Here is a 19,707-nt window from a genome sequence, read left to right as displayed (position 1 = left end):
GTGGCTGGGCCGGATGCGTCCGGGTTGGAGGCAGGGGACTGGGCAGGCCCAGGGGTGGTCAGCTCTTACCGCCTTTTTACAGAGGGGGACCTCCAGGCCCAGAGAGTGGGAAGGGCCCTCCTAAGGGGTGAATCAGCATCGTCATGATACCCCACCCCCCAGTCCAGTGCTCCCGCCCGGGAACTTGAGCTGCATTGCCCAGGTCTGAGGGCACCAGAGGGACCTTAGAGGTCAAGAGTGGGGTCCATGACCCTCAGACTTTCCCTTAGGAGTAGGCCCCCCAGGTTTTACTGGTGCCCAGCCTAGCCCCCCCAGGAGGCAGGGGGATGGTGAAGATGACCCTCAGGATGTGGTCCAGGGAGGGAGCCAAGACTCCCTTAAAGAAATTTCTGGGCTTCTCCCAGTGGGTGGGCACCCACCAGCCTCCACGGAAAGGGCGGTGGGGGAGGAGCCGTGCCAGGTGGCACCCTTCTGGCCCAGTGTCCTGTGGTTCATCTCCTGACCTTTTCCATTTTCTTTTTTCTTTTTTAAAATTTATTTATTTTATTTATTGGCTGCTTTGGATCTTCATGGCTGCACCTGGGCTTCCTCTAGTTGCAGAGAGTGAGGGCTACTCTTCATTGCAGTGTGCAGCCTTCTTATTGTGGTGACTTCTCTTGTTTCGGAGCACGGGCTCTAGGCGTGCAGGCTTCAGTAGTTGCAGCTCATGGGCTCAGTAGTTGTGGCACATGGGCTTAGTTGCTCTGCGGCATGTGGGATCTTCCCGGACCAGGGATCGAACCTGTGTCCCCTGCACTGGCAGGCAGATTCTTAACCTCTGCACCACCAGAGAAGTCCTGAGATGGCTAACTTTTTATTTTGACTAATGAAGACATTAAAAATCTCCCCAACCACCTTCCCCCTGCCTCCACTGCTTCATAAAAGAAAGGAGGTTCGTAACAGCAGGAAGGCCTCCACCTCAGAATGGACAAGAGCTGAAATGGAGTAAGTCCAGGTTAATGGAGAATTCAGACTCTGTATGTTTCTTGTTTTGCTGAGGACACATGAGAAGTCGGGGCCTGGAGAACGTGGGCCGAGCCAGAAATGGTAAAAGAAAACCATAGCTGAGAACACCAGATGCTGGACCAAAGCTGAAGTGTGACTTACAGTGTCAGGTGCTTGTGGGGGAGTTACGGGTGTCAGGCAGTGGGGCTTCCGGGCCAGTAGGGTAACCAGCCATCCCGCCTGCCTAAGACTGAGGGGCTTCCTGGGCCCTAAACTTTCAGTTTTAAAACTGGGACAGTCCTGAGCCAGTGGGATAGTGGGTCACCCTAACCCAGCAATTGGGCTGGGGGATGGGAGAGGGTGCAGGCCTGTCCTGAGGGGTGGCACAGCCTTCAGCAGCTGTCCCTAAACTCCTGCACAGGGGAAGGCAGGACTTGTGTGGCTAGATCTTGTGATTTTTATTATTTTTTTTCAAGAGAAGCTAGAAATCTTTTTTTTTTTTTTTAACACAAAAAAACCCTGAAGTTTCAACTGCTTGCAGCTAATTCAAAAACTATGAAATGCTTTTCAGGCCAAACCAGAGTGCGTTTCACGTTGGCCCCGGGGCTGCCAGTTTGACACCTCTGAGCACAATTCTGATCTGGAGACATGAGCTGGTCCTTTGGCTCCCCTGAGCCTCAGTGTCCCTGATTGTGAAGTGGGAGCCGTTCTGCCTCCTCCAGGGCTGTGTCATCTATCCGCAAGTCAGGTGCTCCGGCTGGCACATAGGAAGCTCTCAGTCAATGGGAGTTAGCAAGAAAACACTCGGTGGTCCATCAGCCGGTGAACAGACATGCAGAATGTGGTCTGTCCGTACAGTGGAATGTCATTCAGCCTTGAAGAGGAATGCAGCCCTGTTACAAGACGGATGAATCTTGAGAGCATTGTGTGAAGTGAGAGAGGCTAGTCACCAAAGAGCAGAGGCTGTGTGATTCCATTTACGTGCAACATTCAGAACAGGCAAGTCCGCAAAGACAGAAACTAGCGGTTGTTAGAAGCTGGGAGAACAGAGGGGAATCGGGGTGGGGGGCTATTGCTGATTTTTTGGGGTTTGGGGAAGGGTGATGAAAAGTTCCACAGTGGCTTGTGGGATGGTTGCACAGTTCTAGGAATGTATGAAAAGCCATTGAACTGTACACTGTAAGAGAGTGAGTTGTACGGTGTGTGAATTCTGTCTCAGCTGGTCCTGCTTCCAGCTCTGACCCAGCTCCCTGTGTAGCCTTGAGCGTGGCGTTCCGCTCACCCCTGGGTCCCCAGTTCCCACCTGGAGGACACAGGTGTTGAATCAGGTACGCTCTGAGGCTGCATCCGGCTCCGGCAGCTTATGGTTTTATTATGACAGATGGTTACGTATTCACCAGGGCCACCTGCCCACTGAGATCTGGGATAATATGGGGCAAAGGTGGCCCATCAGCTCGGAAACCTGTAATTCTGTGCATGCCTGACTGACCACAGGGACTGGAGGGAGTCAAGCAGACCCCTGCGGAAACCCACAGATGTTTGCAGTTGACGACAGACAGGTCAACAGATGTTATCAAAGAATTTGCCAGCACCTATTGCCTGTTTACCAAAACTCCCTCAGTGAAGTTCACCTTCAGCTCACAGAGGCAGCCCCTTGGGCCCCAAGTCAGGGATGCCTGGCTCTGATGGCCGTTTACCTGCTGTGTGCTCTGGGGAAAGTCGCTTGACCTCTCTGAGTTTTAAATTCTGCATGTGTGAAAGGGAGGTGGTAATGCCTCCCTCCCAGGACGATACTGAAGATTCAAGATGATAACGTCTAGAACACTCGGCCAACCAATCAGTGGCAGCTATTCTGATTCTTTACCCTCTCTCAGCCTCTGTTTCCTCATCTGTAATCGGAGGGGGTTTATCTACATCAGTGGTTCTCAGCCGGGGGTGATTGTAACCCCGGAAGACGTGGGTGGGATTGTAACCCCAGAAGACGTGGGTGGTTGTCGCAACTCAGGGTGAGGGGCGCTGGTGTTACCTAGCGGGTCGAGTGCAGAGACGCTGTGGACACCCACCAGTGCAGGGGACGCCGTGCAGAACCCCACAGCAGAGGGCTCTCCAGCCCCGGAGGTCAGTGTGGCTGACACCGAGAAACCCTGGACTGTGGTTGTCTCTGCCTTTCCCTCCAGCTGCAGAAGATGTGTGGGTCTGACCTGCGTTGCCTCGTGCTGGGAAGGGGTCTGAAGCGTGCAGTCTTTTCACCCGGACTTGGCTGCATAGAATGGCCTTGGGCCTGGAACACTTCCTTACTGGGGGGGTAAAGAGGCCCCTCAGCCTCATCCCCTTGTGTGGGGTTGTCCTTCCTGTTTCAGACCCAACGGGTGCCCCTTTGGCCTGTGGAAGTGTGCGCATGCGTCACATGGCACCTGGCCAACCCCACTGCTGTACCTGTGCCCTGTGGGGAGGCAACGGGGTCCTTCCTTCTGCAACACAGGAGGGGTGCGTGCATGGGTGGCCGGGAGGGCCCCGCTGCCCTGGGGGACCGTATATGTTTATTATTATGCGTTGTATTGTCCTTCTCTGGCCTGCAGTGTCAGCTCCAGGGATGGTGTCTGTTTTGTCCTGGAGGGATCTTCGAAGCACAGCACAGTGCCTGGCATGTAATAAGTGCTCACTAAATGCTTTTGGAACGAGTGTGTGGCCCAGTTGTCCTGACATGGGGAGAGGGAGGTGGTCAGACTCCCAGATGCCCAAGGAAAGATCTCCCCCATCCCATCCCTTCCCCTCCTTCAAAAAGTCTCTGTCGGGATGGAAGGGTGTGGCCAGGCCTGGGGGCACTCAGTGGGCTCCTCCCCCAGGGGATGCTTGTCCCTCTGGGTCACACCAGGAAGTGAGAGGGAGCCACTGCTCCGGGTCCTCAGGGTGTGGCTCACGGGTGCCCTTGGTCTTGTTCTGTCCACAATGTTCTCAGCCATCACAAACCTCATTCTGGGCTAGTGTTAAGAGCAGGGTCTCGGGAGCCAGGCAGAGTTGTGCCTCAGTTTCTTTCTCTGTATCACTGAGATAATGCTAGTGCCTCGTCAGTGGATTGCTGTGAAGATGCAACGAGTGAATATAGAGCAGGACCTGGCCTGCAGGAAGCCTGCATTAAATGTAGAGTTTGTTGTGATATGTTTATCAAGGCTCTCTGAATCTGGATGGAGACCCCAAGATTCTTTCCCATGTGACCAGCACTTCCACTCCTAGGTGTGAACCCAAGAGAAGTAGAAACACAGAAATTTGCACGGGGATGTTCGTAGTTGCATTTTTCATAACACCAAAAGGAGGGAACAACCCGGATGTCAGTCCGCCGGATGAGTGGATACATGGAATGTGGTGGATATGTACCATGAAATGTTACTGGTCAATAAAAAGAAAGGAAGCACTTTTTTTATTATTTATTTATTTATTTTTGGCTGCGTCGGGGTCTTCGTTGCTGTGCGTAGGTTTTCTTTAGTTGCGGTGAGCAGGGGCTACTCTTCATTGCCGTGCACGGGCCTCTTACTGCAGTGGCTTCTTTTGTTGCAGGGCTCTAGGCTTGCGAGCGTCAGTAGTTGTGGCACATGGGCTTAGTTGCTCCTCAGCTTGTGGAATCTTCCCGGACCAGGGCTGGAACCCATGTCCTCTGCATTGGCAGGCGGATTCTTAACTACTGCGCCACCAGCGAAGTCCCTGTTTATTTATTTTTATTGAATTATAGTTGATTTACAGTGTGGTGTCAGTTCAGATGTACAGCAAAGTGATTCAGTTATACATGTATATATCTATTCTTTTTCAGATTCTTTTCCCTTATAGCTTATTACAAAACATTGAGTATAGTTCCCTGTGCAATATAGTAGGTCCTTGTTGGTTATCTATTTTATATATAGTAGTGTGTATCTGTTAATACCAAACTCCGATTTATCCCCCCACCCCAAGAAATGAAGTACTGATATGTGCTACAATGTGGGTGAACCTTGACAGGATGCTAAAGACACAAAAGGCCCCAAAGTGCATGATTCCACTCATAGAAAATGTCCAAAATAGGCAAATCTATAGAGACAGATGAGTGGGTGCTTAAGGTTGTGGGGAACAGGATGAAGAACAGGGAGGTGATAATAAAAGGTAAGGGCTTCTTTTTGAGGTGGTGAAAATGTTCTGAAATTGACTGTGTGATGGTTGCACAACTCTAAATATACTAAAAATCATTGAAATATACACTTTAAATGGGTGAACTGTATGGTATGTGAATTTCTCTTTTGGCTGCGCCGCACGGCATATGGGATCTTAGTTTCCCGACCATGAATCAAACCTGTGTCCCTGCAGCGTAAGCCCTAGACTGGACTGCCAGGGAAGTCCCTGGTATTTTGAATTATATCTCAATTAAAAAAAAAAAAAAAAGGATTCCAAAGCTCTCAGCTGAGGCAGAGCCAGTTTTCAGGGTATTTCTTTAAAATTCACACACTTGGCCTCCAGGGGGCCCTGTCTGGCTGGTAAGAAATTGGCACTTTTATCTCCGTTCTGCTCCGCAGTTACCCAGATTCCTTTATCTGCCTTGCTCACAGCCGGGCCAGCATTTCCCATGTACATCGCCTGCTTTCTCATGCTCACGTGTTGTCTGGGTCCCTCGGCTGTGTCCCCGTCTGTCTCCAGGCTGGCTGTCTGTCCATCCCTAGCGTCACTGTTCCTCATTCTAGCTCTGCCTACTCTTTCAAAGAGGCTCCTGGGGATGGGGGATCAGGCAGGGCCAAGGCAGGAGGCCATACATGTGACTAGAGTAACCAGTTGCACAGATGCTGGGAGAGCCGGAGACCTGGGAAGGCAGCCCTGGGGCAGGAGGGTGGCGGCAGCCCCGTGTCCTTGGCCCGGAGGTCACAGTGTGGGTCACCCCACCTGCTCCTGCCCAGCTGTGCAGAAGCCAGGAGTCGATGACGGAGGAGGTCGGGTGCAGAGGGAGATGCGCCCTGGAGAGGCACTAGGTTCGAATCCCACCCCTGTCAGCCCCCGACTGTGGACCCTGGGCAAATGGTCTCCCTTATCCAAGCCTCAGTTTCCTCCTCTGTAAAATGGGGCTAACAGCACGTAGCTCATAAGTTTGTTGTAAAAAAACTAAAGGCAGTGACGTGTTCTAAACACTTGGCATGTGGCAGAATGTGGATTGCGGTCAGCTGGAACCCTGTGGGTAAGACTCTGGAGTTCCAGCCCCAAGGTAATTCTGGCAGGCTGTGTGACCCTGGGCAAAGCCCTCAACCTCTCTGAGCCCTGTTTCTGCATCCATGAAATGGAGATAACAGTTCTGCCCATTTTACAAGGATGCAGGTGAGGACTCAGCACAGTAGGCACCTAGAGGGTCTGGCTCTTCTGGGTATCATGACCTGGTTCTCTCCCTCCTCATGGGACATTGGTCCAGGCCACCCACCCCAAACCAGCTCTCTCCTCTCTGGGCTTTCTTCCTTCCTCCTGGGCAGTATCTTGCCAGTGAGCTGGCTTGAATACAGCCTGTGGAGCTGTGTGGAGGGGAGAAGTGGGCTGAGATGAGTTTGGAATGGACGTCATGGAATCATGCTTACCAGCGATGCCATTCTACCCCCTGGCTGTGACTCAGCTGTTAGGATGTGATTTCCCATCCTGTGTGTGTGTGTGTGTGTGTGTGTGTGTGTGTGTGTGTGTGTGTGTGTCGGGGGGTGGTCTTTGTGACCTGCCAGAGGGGCCATCCTGACCTCCTATCCCAGCATCAGATGAAAAGACCTTGCAGCTGGTCCCTCCTCTGGTGTGCAGGGGTGACTGTGGTCGTGATAAAGGGCAGTGATTTGTGGAGCTTTCACTGGGGCTGGTGGCAAATCAAAGAGGAAGTCATCCACAGCTCTGTCTGCATGGCATGTGCCCCTTTGTCCTTATGAAATATTGCATAATAAAAACCTCAGGCTGGCTCTGCCACCCACTGTGTATGTGACCTGTGACGTCACCTCATCTCGGTTTCAGCTTCTCAGGCTGCAAAACGAGCTCTGAGACGAGACCGCATGTGTTCCTTCATTGATGCCTGCATTCAGTCATTCCACAAACATTGTTGAAGCACCTGCCAGGTGTACCTGCCAGGGGATCCACTTGTGAGCACCTGATGAGGTCCCTACCCTCACAGTCCAGACATTCTTTTTTTTATTTTTATTTATTTATTTATTTGTTTATTTATTTATTTATTATGTTTTTTTGGGGGTACACCAAGTTCAATCATCTGTTTTTATACACATATCCCCATATTCCCTCCCTCCCTCGACTCCCCCCCACCCTCCCCGTCCCAGTCCTCTAAGGCATTATCCGCCCAGACATTCTAGTGGGGGAACAGTCAACAGACAAACAGGTCCAAACTGACAAATTGTGGGGCCCAGAGGGAGAAGAGCCACGTGCTGGGACCCGGGGCAGGGAGGCTTCCCTGAGGCATTGATGTGGGCTGAGCCCTGAAGCACAAGAAGGAGCTGGCCGTGCAGGGCACGGGAGGTGGGGGGGAGGTTCTGGGCAGGGGAGCAGCATGTGCAAAGACCCTGAGGCAGGTGTTGTCGGAGCTCACTGGAGGGCGAGGGAGCTCTGCTGGCAGGAGGGGTTAGGTGACATCAGCTGGGGCTCCTGAGACAGCTTGAGGAGTTCACGCTTCATGCTTGGGCTCATGGGGACAGAACCACAGGACCTCTGGCTGGGGAGGGCCATGATTGCATCTACCCAGGAAGCCATCCCTGGCCTCCCAGACATCTTGCTGTGGGGCCTCTGGTGTCCCATCCACTGTGCTGAGCTCTGGAGGCAGGTGAAAGTTATGACAGTTAAATTGTGTTGAGCGTTTACTGTGTGCCGGGGCCATGGTAAACCCTGAGATATATGTTAATATACATATGTGTGTATGTGTGTGTATGTATGTGTGTGTGTGTGTGTACGTGTAGGTTTTTAATTTTAATTGGGGTATAGTTGATTTACAGTGGTGTGTGTGTGTGTGTGTGTGTGTGTTTCTTAATTAAAAATTCACTTTGGGAGTTGCCTGGTTGCCTAGTGGGTAGGATGCTGGGCTTTTACCTGTAGCCCAGGTTCAATCCCTGGTCGGGAAACTGAGATCTTGCAAGCTGCGCAACGCGGCCAAAATAAATAATTTTATAAAAAATCACTTTACCCTCATGATGATTCTATGAGATAGGCCTATCGTTATCCCCATTTTACAGATGGGGAAACTGAGGCACAGAGCAGTCAAGTGACTTGCCCCAGGTCACACATTTTGTAGTGAGGAGAGGGGTTGGAGAGAAAGAGGCTGACGCGAGAGACACCTAGGACTGCGGAGGAAGCGTTGTCAGGCTTGAGTGTGTGGCTGGGTGACTGGTGAGTGGTGATGCCCTGAGGATGTAGGGTACCTGGGGGAGGAGCAGCTCTCCTGGGTAGAGATGCTGGTGAGCAGTACGGTACCTTCTCGGGTAGGAATTTGTTTACGGGAATGGTGCACCTGGGTTTCTGGCCCTTCCTCGAAGACGAAGCACAGAGTGGTTGTCAAGACTGTGGATCCTGAGCTGTGTGACTTTGGGCCAGTCACTTAACCTCTCTGTGCTTCGGTTTTCTTATCAGTGAATTAGGTAATGTGATGATAGCTCCTTCTTCAAGGGTGAGTGGGGATGAAATAAGATGATGTTTGTCTGGTACCAGCACCTGGAACATGCTCAAAATATGTTAATAAGGAAGAGAAAGGCTGAGACCTGGAGAGGCAAGCAGTACAAGAGCCCCAATCTAGGAAATGACTCACAATAAGTTGCTGGCCCCACCTCCCAGAGCCCAGGTATCCCCCCACCCAGCTGCCTTTGCAGTAAGTATTCAGGATGCTCAGGCCCTGACTTAGGTCCATGCCACGCTCCGGTCAGAGGATGGAGCCACTGTCACTTTGGCCAGATTCCTCCCGAGGTCTCCTAACTCTGGAGCAGGGCTCAGAGGGACCAAACGTCATGCCTGCCCTAGTCAGGGCGGAGGCCACCGCCCACACAGAAGGGCCGGGAGACTGTCACATGGTGCCCCATGTTTTTGTGATGACCTTCTGTTTGTGGCAGAGTCGTCTGGAAACAGGAAAATCTTGGTCAGAAACCATGTGATTCACAGGGGGCTGGAAGGCAGGGGACGCAGCCGGGACACCCTCATTCCTTGGGGATCCTTCTGGAGTTCAGGCACCCCTTCCAAAAGCATGCTTTTTTGTTGTTCTGAAAGATGTACCTGGATTTATTTCTGTTGACTTAGTACTGGATATTTCTTCTAAAGAATATTTTTATTATGTAAAGATTTTATTTCCAAATATCTTAAACACTAGTTTGACATCGTATCTCCCAGAGGTACAGACCACAAGAAAAATGAGAGAAGCGGGACTTCCTTTGTGGTCCAGTGGTTAAGAATCTGCCTTCCAATGTAGGGGACTCAGGTTCAATCCTTGGTCAGGAAACTAAGATCCCACGTGCCTCAGGGGCAACTAAGCCCACGCCCGGCAACTGCTGAGCCTACATGCCTCAACAAAGATCCCACGTGCCACAGCGAAGACCCGACGCAGCCAAGAATAAAATAAAATAAATATTAAGAAAAGAAGAAAAATGGAACAAGCAGAAACTCCCCCCAAAGATAAGCAAAGGGCAACAATTATTCCCTTCTTGGCACATCCATGTCTGCTCAACCACTGAAAGAACAAGAATAATTCTAGAAGCATAAGAGAAATGCATGCATCTTGGTAAACAGAATTTTCACAGTAGGCACTTCCTTTAGACCAGTCGTACCCAGTAGAAATATAACTAATGTAGCCACATATGTCGTCTTAATTTTCTTGTAGCTGCACTTTTTTAATTTTTAAAATTTTTATTTATTTTATTATTTTAAAATTATTTACTTTTATTTGTTTTTATTTTATTTATTTATTTTAGGCTACACTGTGTAACATGCAAGATCTTAGTTCTCCCACCAGGGATGGAACCCGTGCCTCCTGCATTGGCAGGCAGATTCTTAACCACTGAGCCACCTAGGAAGTCCCTAATTTCAGTTCTTAATGTAGCAACATTCATGGACCCTCCTTTTGTCACCAACAAGAATCACAAGTATTTTTATATCTCATGACTGTCATGTATATATGACATAGCTGGCTTCTTTTGCAACCCGTGGCGGGGGGGTTGCATTGAAAAAGACTATTCTGAATATTAAACTCTAGTTATTAAAATTCATACCAAAATATACATGCCAAAGTGTTTAAAGGGATGGGTACTGATGTTAGCAACATTTAGAAATTTATCAAAAAATAAAATAAAATGGCTAGATAGAGTTATAGATGGATGGAGAGATAAAGAGATGGAGGAATGGAGAGATGGATGGATGGAGGGAGGGAGGGATGGATGGATGGATGGATGGATGGAGAAAGGGATAGAGAGATGGATGGATAGATGAAGGGATGGAGAGAGGGATGGAGGGATGAATAGATGAGTAGAGGGATGTAGGGATGAAGTGATGGAGGGATGGAGGGATGGATGGATGGATAGATATAACAACATGTTATCTGGGTGATCAGTACAGGGTGCTAAAGTCTTTCACTTTTTCTGTATGTTTGAACATTTTCACAATAAAGTGTTGGGGGAAAGGTTTCTAAAAAAGAGAAAAAGATGAAACTGAGAAAGAAAAAGACATTCAAAGTCTGAGCAAAGAAAGAAGACTCATCTTAAAGATCATCTTTATCGAGTCCTTATCAAAGTCAGATTATACAGAGAAGAAAATGAACATAAGAAGCACAAAAAGAAGACACATAATGCAGAACTTAAGTAACTGTAACATTAAGGGGGGAAAAATCAATTATCTATATAAAGAAAGTTCAATGCCCAGGCTGTATTGTCAATGTGATGCCCACTAGCCATCTGTGGCCACCTGAGCAGTCGAAATGAATAAAACTGGTCAGATCTGAGATGTGCTGTAAAATATACACCAGATTTTGAAGACTTAGTACCAAAAAAAAAGAGAATGGAAAATAGCTCTGGGATATTTTAAAATATTGATTACATGTTGAAATGTTAATATTTTGGATATATCAGATTAAATAAAATATATTGTTAAAATTAATTTCCCTTGCTTCTTTTTACTTTTTTAGAAATGCACCTACAAGGAACTTCCCTGCTGGTCCAGTGGTTAAGACTCTGTGCTCCCAATGCAGGGGGCACGGGTTCAATCCCTGGTGGGAGAACTAAGATCCCACATGTCACACAGCATGGCCTAAAATAAATAAATAAAATAAAAATAAAAATAAATAAATTTTAAAATACATAAAATAAATAAAAATTTTAAAAATTGGGTTGGATCCCTGCTCCATGAAGATCCCACATGCCACGGAGCAACTAAGCCCATGTGCCACGACTATTGAGCCTGAGCTCTAGAGCCTGTGAGCCACAACTATTGAGCCTGTGTGCTGCAGCTCCTGAAGCCCACATGCCTAGAGCCCATGCTCTACAACAAGAGAAGCCACTGCAATGAGGAGCCCGTGCACCACAATGAAGAGTAGCCCCTGCTCGTCACAACTAGAGAAAGCCTGCGCACAACAACGAAGACCCAACACAGCCAATTAATTAATTAATTTAAAAAAAAGAACTGAAGTTAGACACTAAATTTCAGTTACAGGCTAGTGAAAGCAAAACTTTAATTTTTTCCTATCCAAATCTACAGACCCTCTGAATTTGAGGACCCCTACTCACTTCTTATTTCATAAAACCCAAATAAATCATGCCGTTAGCATGTTAAGGCAAATGCTACCCACGGCAAATTCTCGAGCACTTGTTAGACACATTATCTCATTTCGTCCTCACACCATCCCCACAAGGATAAAAGAAAACTGTCTGCTCACAGCACTTCTGACACCAAATATGTGGGATTTTCTCCCGCACCAACCAGTTCTCCAATTCTCCAGACACCAACCTGGTATCATATAATTGAATTCAATTTTGACACTACCTACCTGGAGTTAGGTATCCGTCCCACAGACTGCCCCCACTTCAGATGCAGCCACAAGTATTGGGTCCCCAGAGCACCCCTACTTCTGTCTGATTTGCCTGCAAAATCAGAGGGTCTCACCACCTGCACCCAAGTTTGAAAATTTGGTGAAATGCTTCACAAAACTCAGGAACACTTGTGTTTACCAGTTTATTAGAAAAGATGTGATAGAAGATACAGATGAACAGCCAGAGGAAGAGGTACACAGGGTGAGGTCTGGAAGGGTCCTGAGCGCAGGAGCTTCTGTCCCTATGAAGATGGGGTGCACCTCCCTCCCAGCACATATGCGTTCAGCCCGGAAGCTCTCCGGGCCCCGTACTTTATGTAGGTATAATGAATCCTTAGCTCAGTCTCCAGCCCCTCTCCTCTCCCTGAGGATGCGGGTGGGGCTGAAAGCTCCAAGCTTCTAATCATGGTTTGGTCTTTTGGGTCACCAGCCGTTACCCGGGTACCCACTAAGAGCCACCTCATTAGGACAAAAGCCTCTCCCATCACCTGGGAAATTCCAAGGGTTGTAGGAGCTCTGTAAGTCACCCCTGTAACCCCGTCACTCAGGAGATTACAAGGGTTTTAGGGGGCAGAGACCAAATATCTATTTCTTATTATGTCACAGGGGGTAGAGAACTATTATCAGCCCATCTTACAGCTGAGGAGACTGAGGCCCAGGGAGGAAATGTGCTGTGCTCAGGTGCCCGGCGAGCAGGTGACAGTACTGAGTCCTCCAGTGGATTGTTTCACCCACTCCCCACAGTAGTCTTAGGGGGCCATGATGAGCCCTGGCCCCGACAGCCAGCAACCGAAACAGATCCGGCTGATACAAACAGAAAAGGAGTCTCTTGGAAAACTCAGCCCTGGTGCTGACTATAGTCTAGAAAGTGGGCAGCAAGCTCATGCCTGGAAACTTCAGGTGGGGTTCTGCCCCAGGGCTGCAGGCCTGGCCCCAGGTGCGGGTGTCCTTGCCATCCTGTCCCTGCGGGGGAGCCCCCTCCCTGCCTCTCAGTGGCACTAGTACTCACTCTGTTTGGGTCTGTGTACCAACTGCCACAGCCCGGGACATGTGCCTGCATCCTAGCTGCCAGGAGGCTGTTGAAACACCCACTGCCAACCTCAGTGTCCCCAGTGGGAAGCAGAGCTTTCTCCCACCGAGACCCACAAAGATGGAAATTTCCCCAAGTGTGGGGAGGGGTGCAGCCTGTGCAGCCCCAAACAACGCCCAAGGTAGATGGTGCTCGCTTTTTTCTTAGTTTATTTATTTATTTATTTATTGGCTGTGTTGGGTCTTTGTTGCTGCACGCAGGCTTTCTCTACTTGTAGCAAGCTGGGGCTACACTTCATTGTGGTGCGCAGGCTTCTCATTGCAGTGGCTTCTCTTGTTGTGGAGCACGGGCTCTAGGTGCACGGGCTTTGGTAGTTGTGGCTCGTGGGTTCTAGAGCACAGGCTCAGTAGTTGTGGCGCATGGGCTCAGTTGCTCCGCAGCACGTGGAATCTTCCTGGACCAGGGATTGAACTCATGTCCCCTGTATTGGCAGGCAGATTCTTAACCACTGCACCACCAGAGAAGTCCATGTTTTTTTTTCCTTTTAATATTTATTTATTTATTTGGTTGCACTGGTCTTAGTTGTGGCAGGCAGGCTCCTTAGTTATGGCAGGCAGGCTCCTCAGTTGTGGCATGTGAACTCTTAGTTGCGGCATGCATGTGGGATCTAGTTCCATGACCAGGGATCGTACCCGGGTCCCCCGCATTGGGAGCACAGAGTCTTACCCACTGCGCCACCAGGGAAGTCCCCAGATGGTGCTCTTCTTACCCCCTTTACAGACAAACAGACTGAGGCTCAGGGAGGAAGGGGACCCTGCCTGGATGGCCCCACTGTCTAGCTCTTCCCTGTCCTCCTGCTTTCTCTCCCAGAAACACCCAGGGTCTTTGCACTGCTGCCTAGAATCCACTCTTCCCAGTGTGGCGATGCTGGGGACTGGCCCACAACGCAGGCCTTGGGGGAGTAAAAAGGCTGGAACACCCTTTGTGGTCCCACAGACAAAAGGTTTCAATCTATAGGGTCAGGGGTTAGGCACTGATGGTAACAGGAGTCCCCCTGGTGATGCTGATCCTGGATCTGGAAGAGGGAGGCGGGAGGGAGCTGCTGCATTTCGGGTTTGTGATCTATTTTCCCTGGGGGCGGGGTGTGTGTGTGACAGAGAGAGAGTGACAGACAGACAGACAGGGAAAGAAGAGTGGGGAGAGGAGTGGGGTCAGAGGCTGCTGGGACCTGGGCTTCATTTCTCCCTTTGGGGAATGGGGCCCAGTGTGGGGAGATGCAGGGAGATGGTGTGGAGGGGGCTCAGGCTGTGCAGCTGAGAGTCCTGATCCCAGAACCTGGGCGGGGAGCAGTGGGGTGTCTGGTCAGACAGATGGAAACCAGCCTGTGTGTGACAGCGTAGTGTAACCTGAGAGATGACACAGGCACCTCTCAAGGGACAGGGAAGGACTCTGGTGCCTGTGGCCACGACCAGCTATGTCTTGAACACAGCTGGGCAGTGGAGTGGCGGGGCTGGGGGAGGGGAAATAGTGAAGAGGAAGTGAACCAGCTGCAGGGCTGGCTGGGAGAGTGCCCCTGTGTGCGTTGGTGTCCGTGTGAAACAGATAGGTGTGGTTTCAGGGGCCTCCAAGGAGCCCGGTCCTTTATGTCTCCGCGCAGAAAGAATTCAGCGAGAGCCAAAGTGATAGATAAGAAGCGGTTTATTAGAATAGGACGCTTGTGAGGCTTACAAGCGGGTGGGCAAGGGGGTACCCGCCGAGACCTTAGTGGGCTACAGTTTTATAGTCAGGGGAAAAGTGGGGAAGGGGGGAGGCTCTTCTTTGTCTTGCTTGAGCTGACGTCATGCCTCCATCATCAACTCCTCCTCCAGGTTGGGCAGGGGAGTTTCTTGTCCCTACGTGGTCAAGCCAGGACTGTAAAACTCATTTCAGGTCTCTGTACAATGAGCACTGTTCCATAAATTACTGTTTTTCATGTGTGCAGAGAGCATGTCCTAGGGATCATTAACTTACTGAGCTCCCTGGGCAGGATGTGGGCCTCATGCCATCACTGTTTTATTGTTTTGGGGCATGTCGCATGCTTGTGTCAAATGGTTTTGTTGCTAAAAGCAAGCCTGCTTGGTTTTGTGGTTAAGAAAACCTGCTTTCTTGAGTAATCATTAGCTTACGGGGTGTCCCATACTTTCTTCTACTTACAACCCCCTAGTGGGATTAACTATTTTTTTTATATAAAATAAAGCTTTTTGAGGTATAACATATGCCAAAAGATGTACCCATTTTAAGTGTGAAATTCTATACTTTTTAATGTATTTATAGAGTTGTGCCGCCATCGCCACATTCTAGTTTTAGAGCGCTTCTAATTTGGGTGGGATTAACGGCTTAATCACCTACTTTGTCCCTTTTCTCTGTCCCTATCACGTGTGCACACACGTGCGTACGTGTGTGAGCGTCACTGAGTGGATGCCTGAGTGTGGCGTACGTGCACCCGGTTTGACATTACAGGTGTCTCTCTGTGTGTGTGCACATAGGTGCCCATGTGTCTGTGTGTCTGTTTGCATATGAGTTTTCATTCGGGATTACGTGTGTCTCTCTACATGTGTCTCTGTGTAGATACGTAGCCTCATACAAACCTGTGTGTTTATATCGTAATCACAGTAAATATCTATGTGGCCCTTCCTGTAAACCAGGCTCCCAAGGGCTTGCGTGTTCCATAAGTTAGTCCTTTCAACAGCCCTTCAAGGGCGGAGCTCTTAGTATCTCAACCTCTAGATGAGGAAACTGAGGCACAGAGAGGTTGAGTGACTTGCCTGAGGTTGCTGCGGTGGGCTTTGAACCCAGGCTGGTGTGCTGGAAGTCTGCCCCCAGACCACACCAGCTCCTGCACACAGGTCCTGGGTGGCCCGTGTCCCTATGGACAGGTGACCTCCGGGAATGTGTCCACTTCTCTTCCATGCCAGCGTTGGGGAGGGGTGCCTGCACCCCTGCCTGTGTGGTCAGGCACACGTGTGGGCGTGTCTGTGGTTCCTGGGTGCGTGTGTAGGGGGTGGGCGGACGCACACATGTGTATGCACACGGGGGTGCCGACAGCCCGCATTCTGGCGCCTTCCTTTCCTGTCTAAGAGCACATCTGCAGGACTGGGAGCCCCAGAGACTGCCCTGGGCCTCCCCACCCCCCACCCCCCCAGGCCCCAGAGGGCCTTTGTTTCCTTCTCTGAGGGCCCAGAGGGGGCGGCTGCTGTGAGAACTCCTGCAGAATTCTAGGCATTCAGCCTTTTGGGGCGGGGGAGGCACATGGAAAACTCCGACCGCTGGTGGGGGCTGAGGGCACAGTGTGGCCACGCAGGCGGGGGCGAGACTCTCTGTCCTCAAGGGAGCAGGGCCGGTGTCATTTGCAGGACCGAAAGCAGGGCCTGGGCAGTTTCTGCCTTGGACCTGGAGTCCGGCCAGGCTCGGTGAGGCCCCCCAGGCCAGCCCAAGGGATCCCATGTGCCAGGATGCGGAGCCAGAGGGTCCAGAGAGGTGGATGGGGATGCAAGAGGCTGCAGGGCGCACAGGTTCAGACGCAGCTGTTTGCACTGAGTGGGACCTGCATGGCCTTGCAGCCTCCCTGGCTGCCTCCTCCTCTGCAAATGGGGTTTCCGGGGCAGGGGGCGGGGTGTGGGGAAGCCTAATGGCCTCTCTGTCCCTGCTGTTCTCTGTGTCTGCCCATCTCCTCCTCACCTTTCTCAGCCCCGTGGAGTGAGGGCAGCTGATGGCTTATTTCTGCTCTTGTTCCTGCTCACCCGTAGTGCAGTGATAGTAACCCCCTAAAAGATATGTCCTCATCCCAACCCCGGTACCTGTGAATGTGACCTTATTTGGAAATAGGGTCTTTGCAGATGTCATCGAATTAGGAATCTGGAGATGAGATCATCCTGGATTTAGGATGGGCCCTAAATCCAGTGACTGGTGTCTTTATAAAGAAGGAGGGGCGGGGATTCGAGGTGCCGAGATGCAGAGGGGAAGGCCATGTGAAGATGGAGACAGAGATTGGAGTGATGCCAGTGAAAGCCAAGGAATGCCTGGAGCCGCTGGAAGATGGAAGAGGCAAGAATTCACCACTGAGGCCTCTGGAGGGAGCATAACCCCAATATACACCTTGATTTCAAACTCCCGGCCTCCAGAGCTGTGCGAGAATACATGTCTGTTGTTTTAAGCCAGGTTGGTGGTAATTTGTTACAGCAGCTGCAGGAAACTGATACACCATGCCGTGCACAGTTCACTGCAGCCTGGTCATTTGTTTTCTGCAGTCCCAGTTTCGAATCGCTATTCTACCACCTGCTGTGGGCAAGTAACTTTACCCATGTTGGGCCTCAGGTTCCACAAATGTAAAACAGGGAAAGTAATAATAAAAAAATACTCCGAGGGTGCTTAGCCAAGCCGGGTGTATCAAGAGCAGCAATGATTGTTATGATTGTGGGTATTGCTACTCGTGGGATGGTCCCCGTCATCCATGCATTCAAAGCAATGGCCAATTTTAATTTGGTGCGGAGGGTGTGCATTATAGAGACACGTATCTGGGAATGTTTGGCTGTCACAAACCATGGTCAAAATCAGCTCAGAGGACAGTGTCACTGGCTCAGTGTGCTGCTTGGTGCTGTGTAAGTAGCTATGATTTGTGGTGACACCCGATTAGTCACTGGCCACGTGGGGCCACCCACCCCACTTACTGGCTTTCGGTCATTCATGCCACACACATTTCCTGAGCATCTACGCTGTGTCTGGCACCGCCAACACCAAGTCGGTCAAGGTTGAGGGCTGCCCTCTGGGCTGCCCAGTCTTGTTGGGGAGGCAAGTGAACAAGGGGAGAGGGGGCACAGGGTGGGGAGGTGGGGGGGAACAGGAAGGAGGGGCCCACCCACAGGGGCTGGGGGCTGGGGACTGGCAAAGCTTCCTGGAGTCTGGCCTGAGGCCAGAGCAGAAGGACAAGTAGGCCGGGAGAAGGTAGAGAGGAGGGGGCATTCCAGGCAGAGAGAACAGCGCGTGCAAAGGCCCGGGGCAGGGGCATGTGGAACAATGGGAGAGGTATGTAGAGCAGCCAGGGTACAGGAGGGGGCCGTGGTGAGCACTGAGGCCCAAGAGGCTTCCCTGCTGAGCACGGCCTACTTGGGGCTGGGGCTTGTCCTCTGGGGCTTAGGGGTCATTGGAGGGTTTGAAGCAATTCTGGTTCAAGGCTAAGACCAAACCTCCATCTCTTACTGATTTGGTCCTCGGTTAGAATCACCCCACCCCCTTCAGCTTCATGGTCCAGACCTGATTCTCGGGCTACTTTTCTATCTGGAGGGGCTGAGAGAGGGAAGGAAAGTGGGGAGCCAGGACTCTCCAGCAAAGAAGGTTTAGATTCCCCAAGTGCCAGGGGTCTGGTAACATCTGGCACACACGCAGGGTCAGTCAGTGTCTGCAGGTGTTGGGAAGGCACAGGAAGACCCCCCACACACACCCCCACACACCCCAAAGCTTCCACCACGGCCCTCGGGCCTGAGGCACTCAGAGATGTGTACAAAGCCGAGACTCGTGGAGCACCCATCGCACGCTGGGCTCTGGATGGAGGGGCACCTACCACGCGATCATGCTTCGTCCGCCCTCGTCCTGGGAGCTGTGCACCTCGGCAGCTGCAGGCGGGCGCTTGAGGCTCTGCTTGTCCCCAGAGCTTCAGGCACTCAACCTCTGAGCTAGGCCATCCCTGGTGAATCCCCATCCCCCCAGCTGCAAACCTTCCCTGAAAGCAGGTGTGTGGTCCCGAGGAGGAAGGAGGGGGCCGCCCAGATCCTCTCGACCAGGCTGCTGTGTGCCAGCCACTGTGAGTGTTGGCGGCCAGTGACTCACAGCCGTCTCCTCACCCTCTCACCCACACTCTGTCCGCAACCCAGAGGGAATGACACCGCCTCCTCCTGAGAACCTCCCCCTCAAACAACCACGTGCAACCACATCCCCATCTCAGGCTCCGTTTCTAGGGAACCTAACCTAGGATGAGATCGTGTCTGATTTCCCCAACTTAGAATCTTCCTGTACGCCCTCCGTCCTTCCAGAAAGAGTCTTGCCTCTTTGGCTCAGCCAGAGGTTCCTCACTTGGCCCTTGCTGACCCACTCCTTGTTTCTGAAGTCCTGTGCTAGCCCATCACTCGGTAAGAAGGGGCAAGAACAACTTCTCTATAGAGGCGAGATCTCCGGTGGCCTCTTGTACATTGCAGGCATATTTTGGGTGTTGATTTGGCTGGACTTCTGTAAGGTGTTTTCTTGGAGCTCTCGAAAACCTAGCTCCCAGGGCCCTGAGCTGGAGGATAAAGGAGCAATGACACAGACAGTCTTTTCACATGCATGTGGAAAATCTGGGGAGGCTTAGAGTATAGCAAGTTCACTGGGGCCAAACCAACCTCAGGGCTGGTTGGGGCTGGGATGAGTAATGTTTGTCAGCCAGGATAACCTGCTTGAGAAATGAACCAGGGCTTCTTTTAGCTGTTGAGTCATCACAGAAGAATGAGAAATATTTTCCCTTCCTCCATCCCTCTCAAGGACCAACTTTGCATTCTTTAGGGCTGTGTTTGTCTTGGGCCAGTGGAGAATCAACAGGCCTTGGTTTTTTGAAATCTAGTACATTAGTTAGGATTCATCTAGCTGCAAATAA

General features: G+C 51.0%; 1 protein-coding gene across 3 annotated transcripts in view; it reads left to right on the top strand.

The window, feature by feature from the left end:
• LITAF (lipopolysaccharide induced TNF factor) overlaps nucleotides 1-19,707 on the top strand; it is a 119,557-nt gene that overhangs the window by 32,955 nt on the left and 66,895 nt on the right. Inside the window, exon 4 of one of the 3 annotated variants that reach the window (XM_057748746.1) lies at nucleotides 4,219-4,404. The exons of the other annotated variants lie outside the window; for them this stretch is intronic. Within the exon in view, the coding sequence (XP_057604729.1) occupies nucleotides 4,219-4,271 (53 nt within the window). The 3' untranslated portion in view covers nucleotides 4,272-4,404. Of the gene's footprint in view, nucleotides 1-4,218; nucleotides 4,405-19,707 lie in introns of those variants that run through there. 3 annotated transcript variants of the gene reach the window in all.

Source organism: Hippopotamus amphibius, chromosome 9 (genome assembly GCF_030028045.1).
Source record: "Hippopotamus amphibius kiboko isolate mHipAmp2 chromosome 9, mHipAmp2.hap2, whole genome shotgun sequence".
Classification (NCBI taxonomy): Eukaryota; Metazoa; Chordata; class Mammalia; order Artiodactyla; family Hippopotamidae; genus Hippopotamus; species Hippopotamus amphibius.
This window is presented reverse-complemented; position numbering and strand designations above follow the sequence as displayed.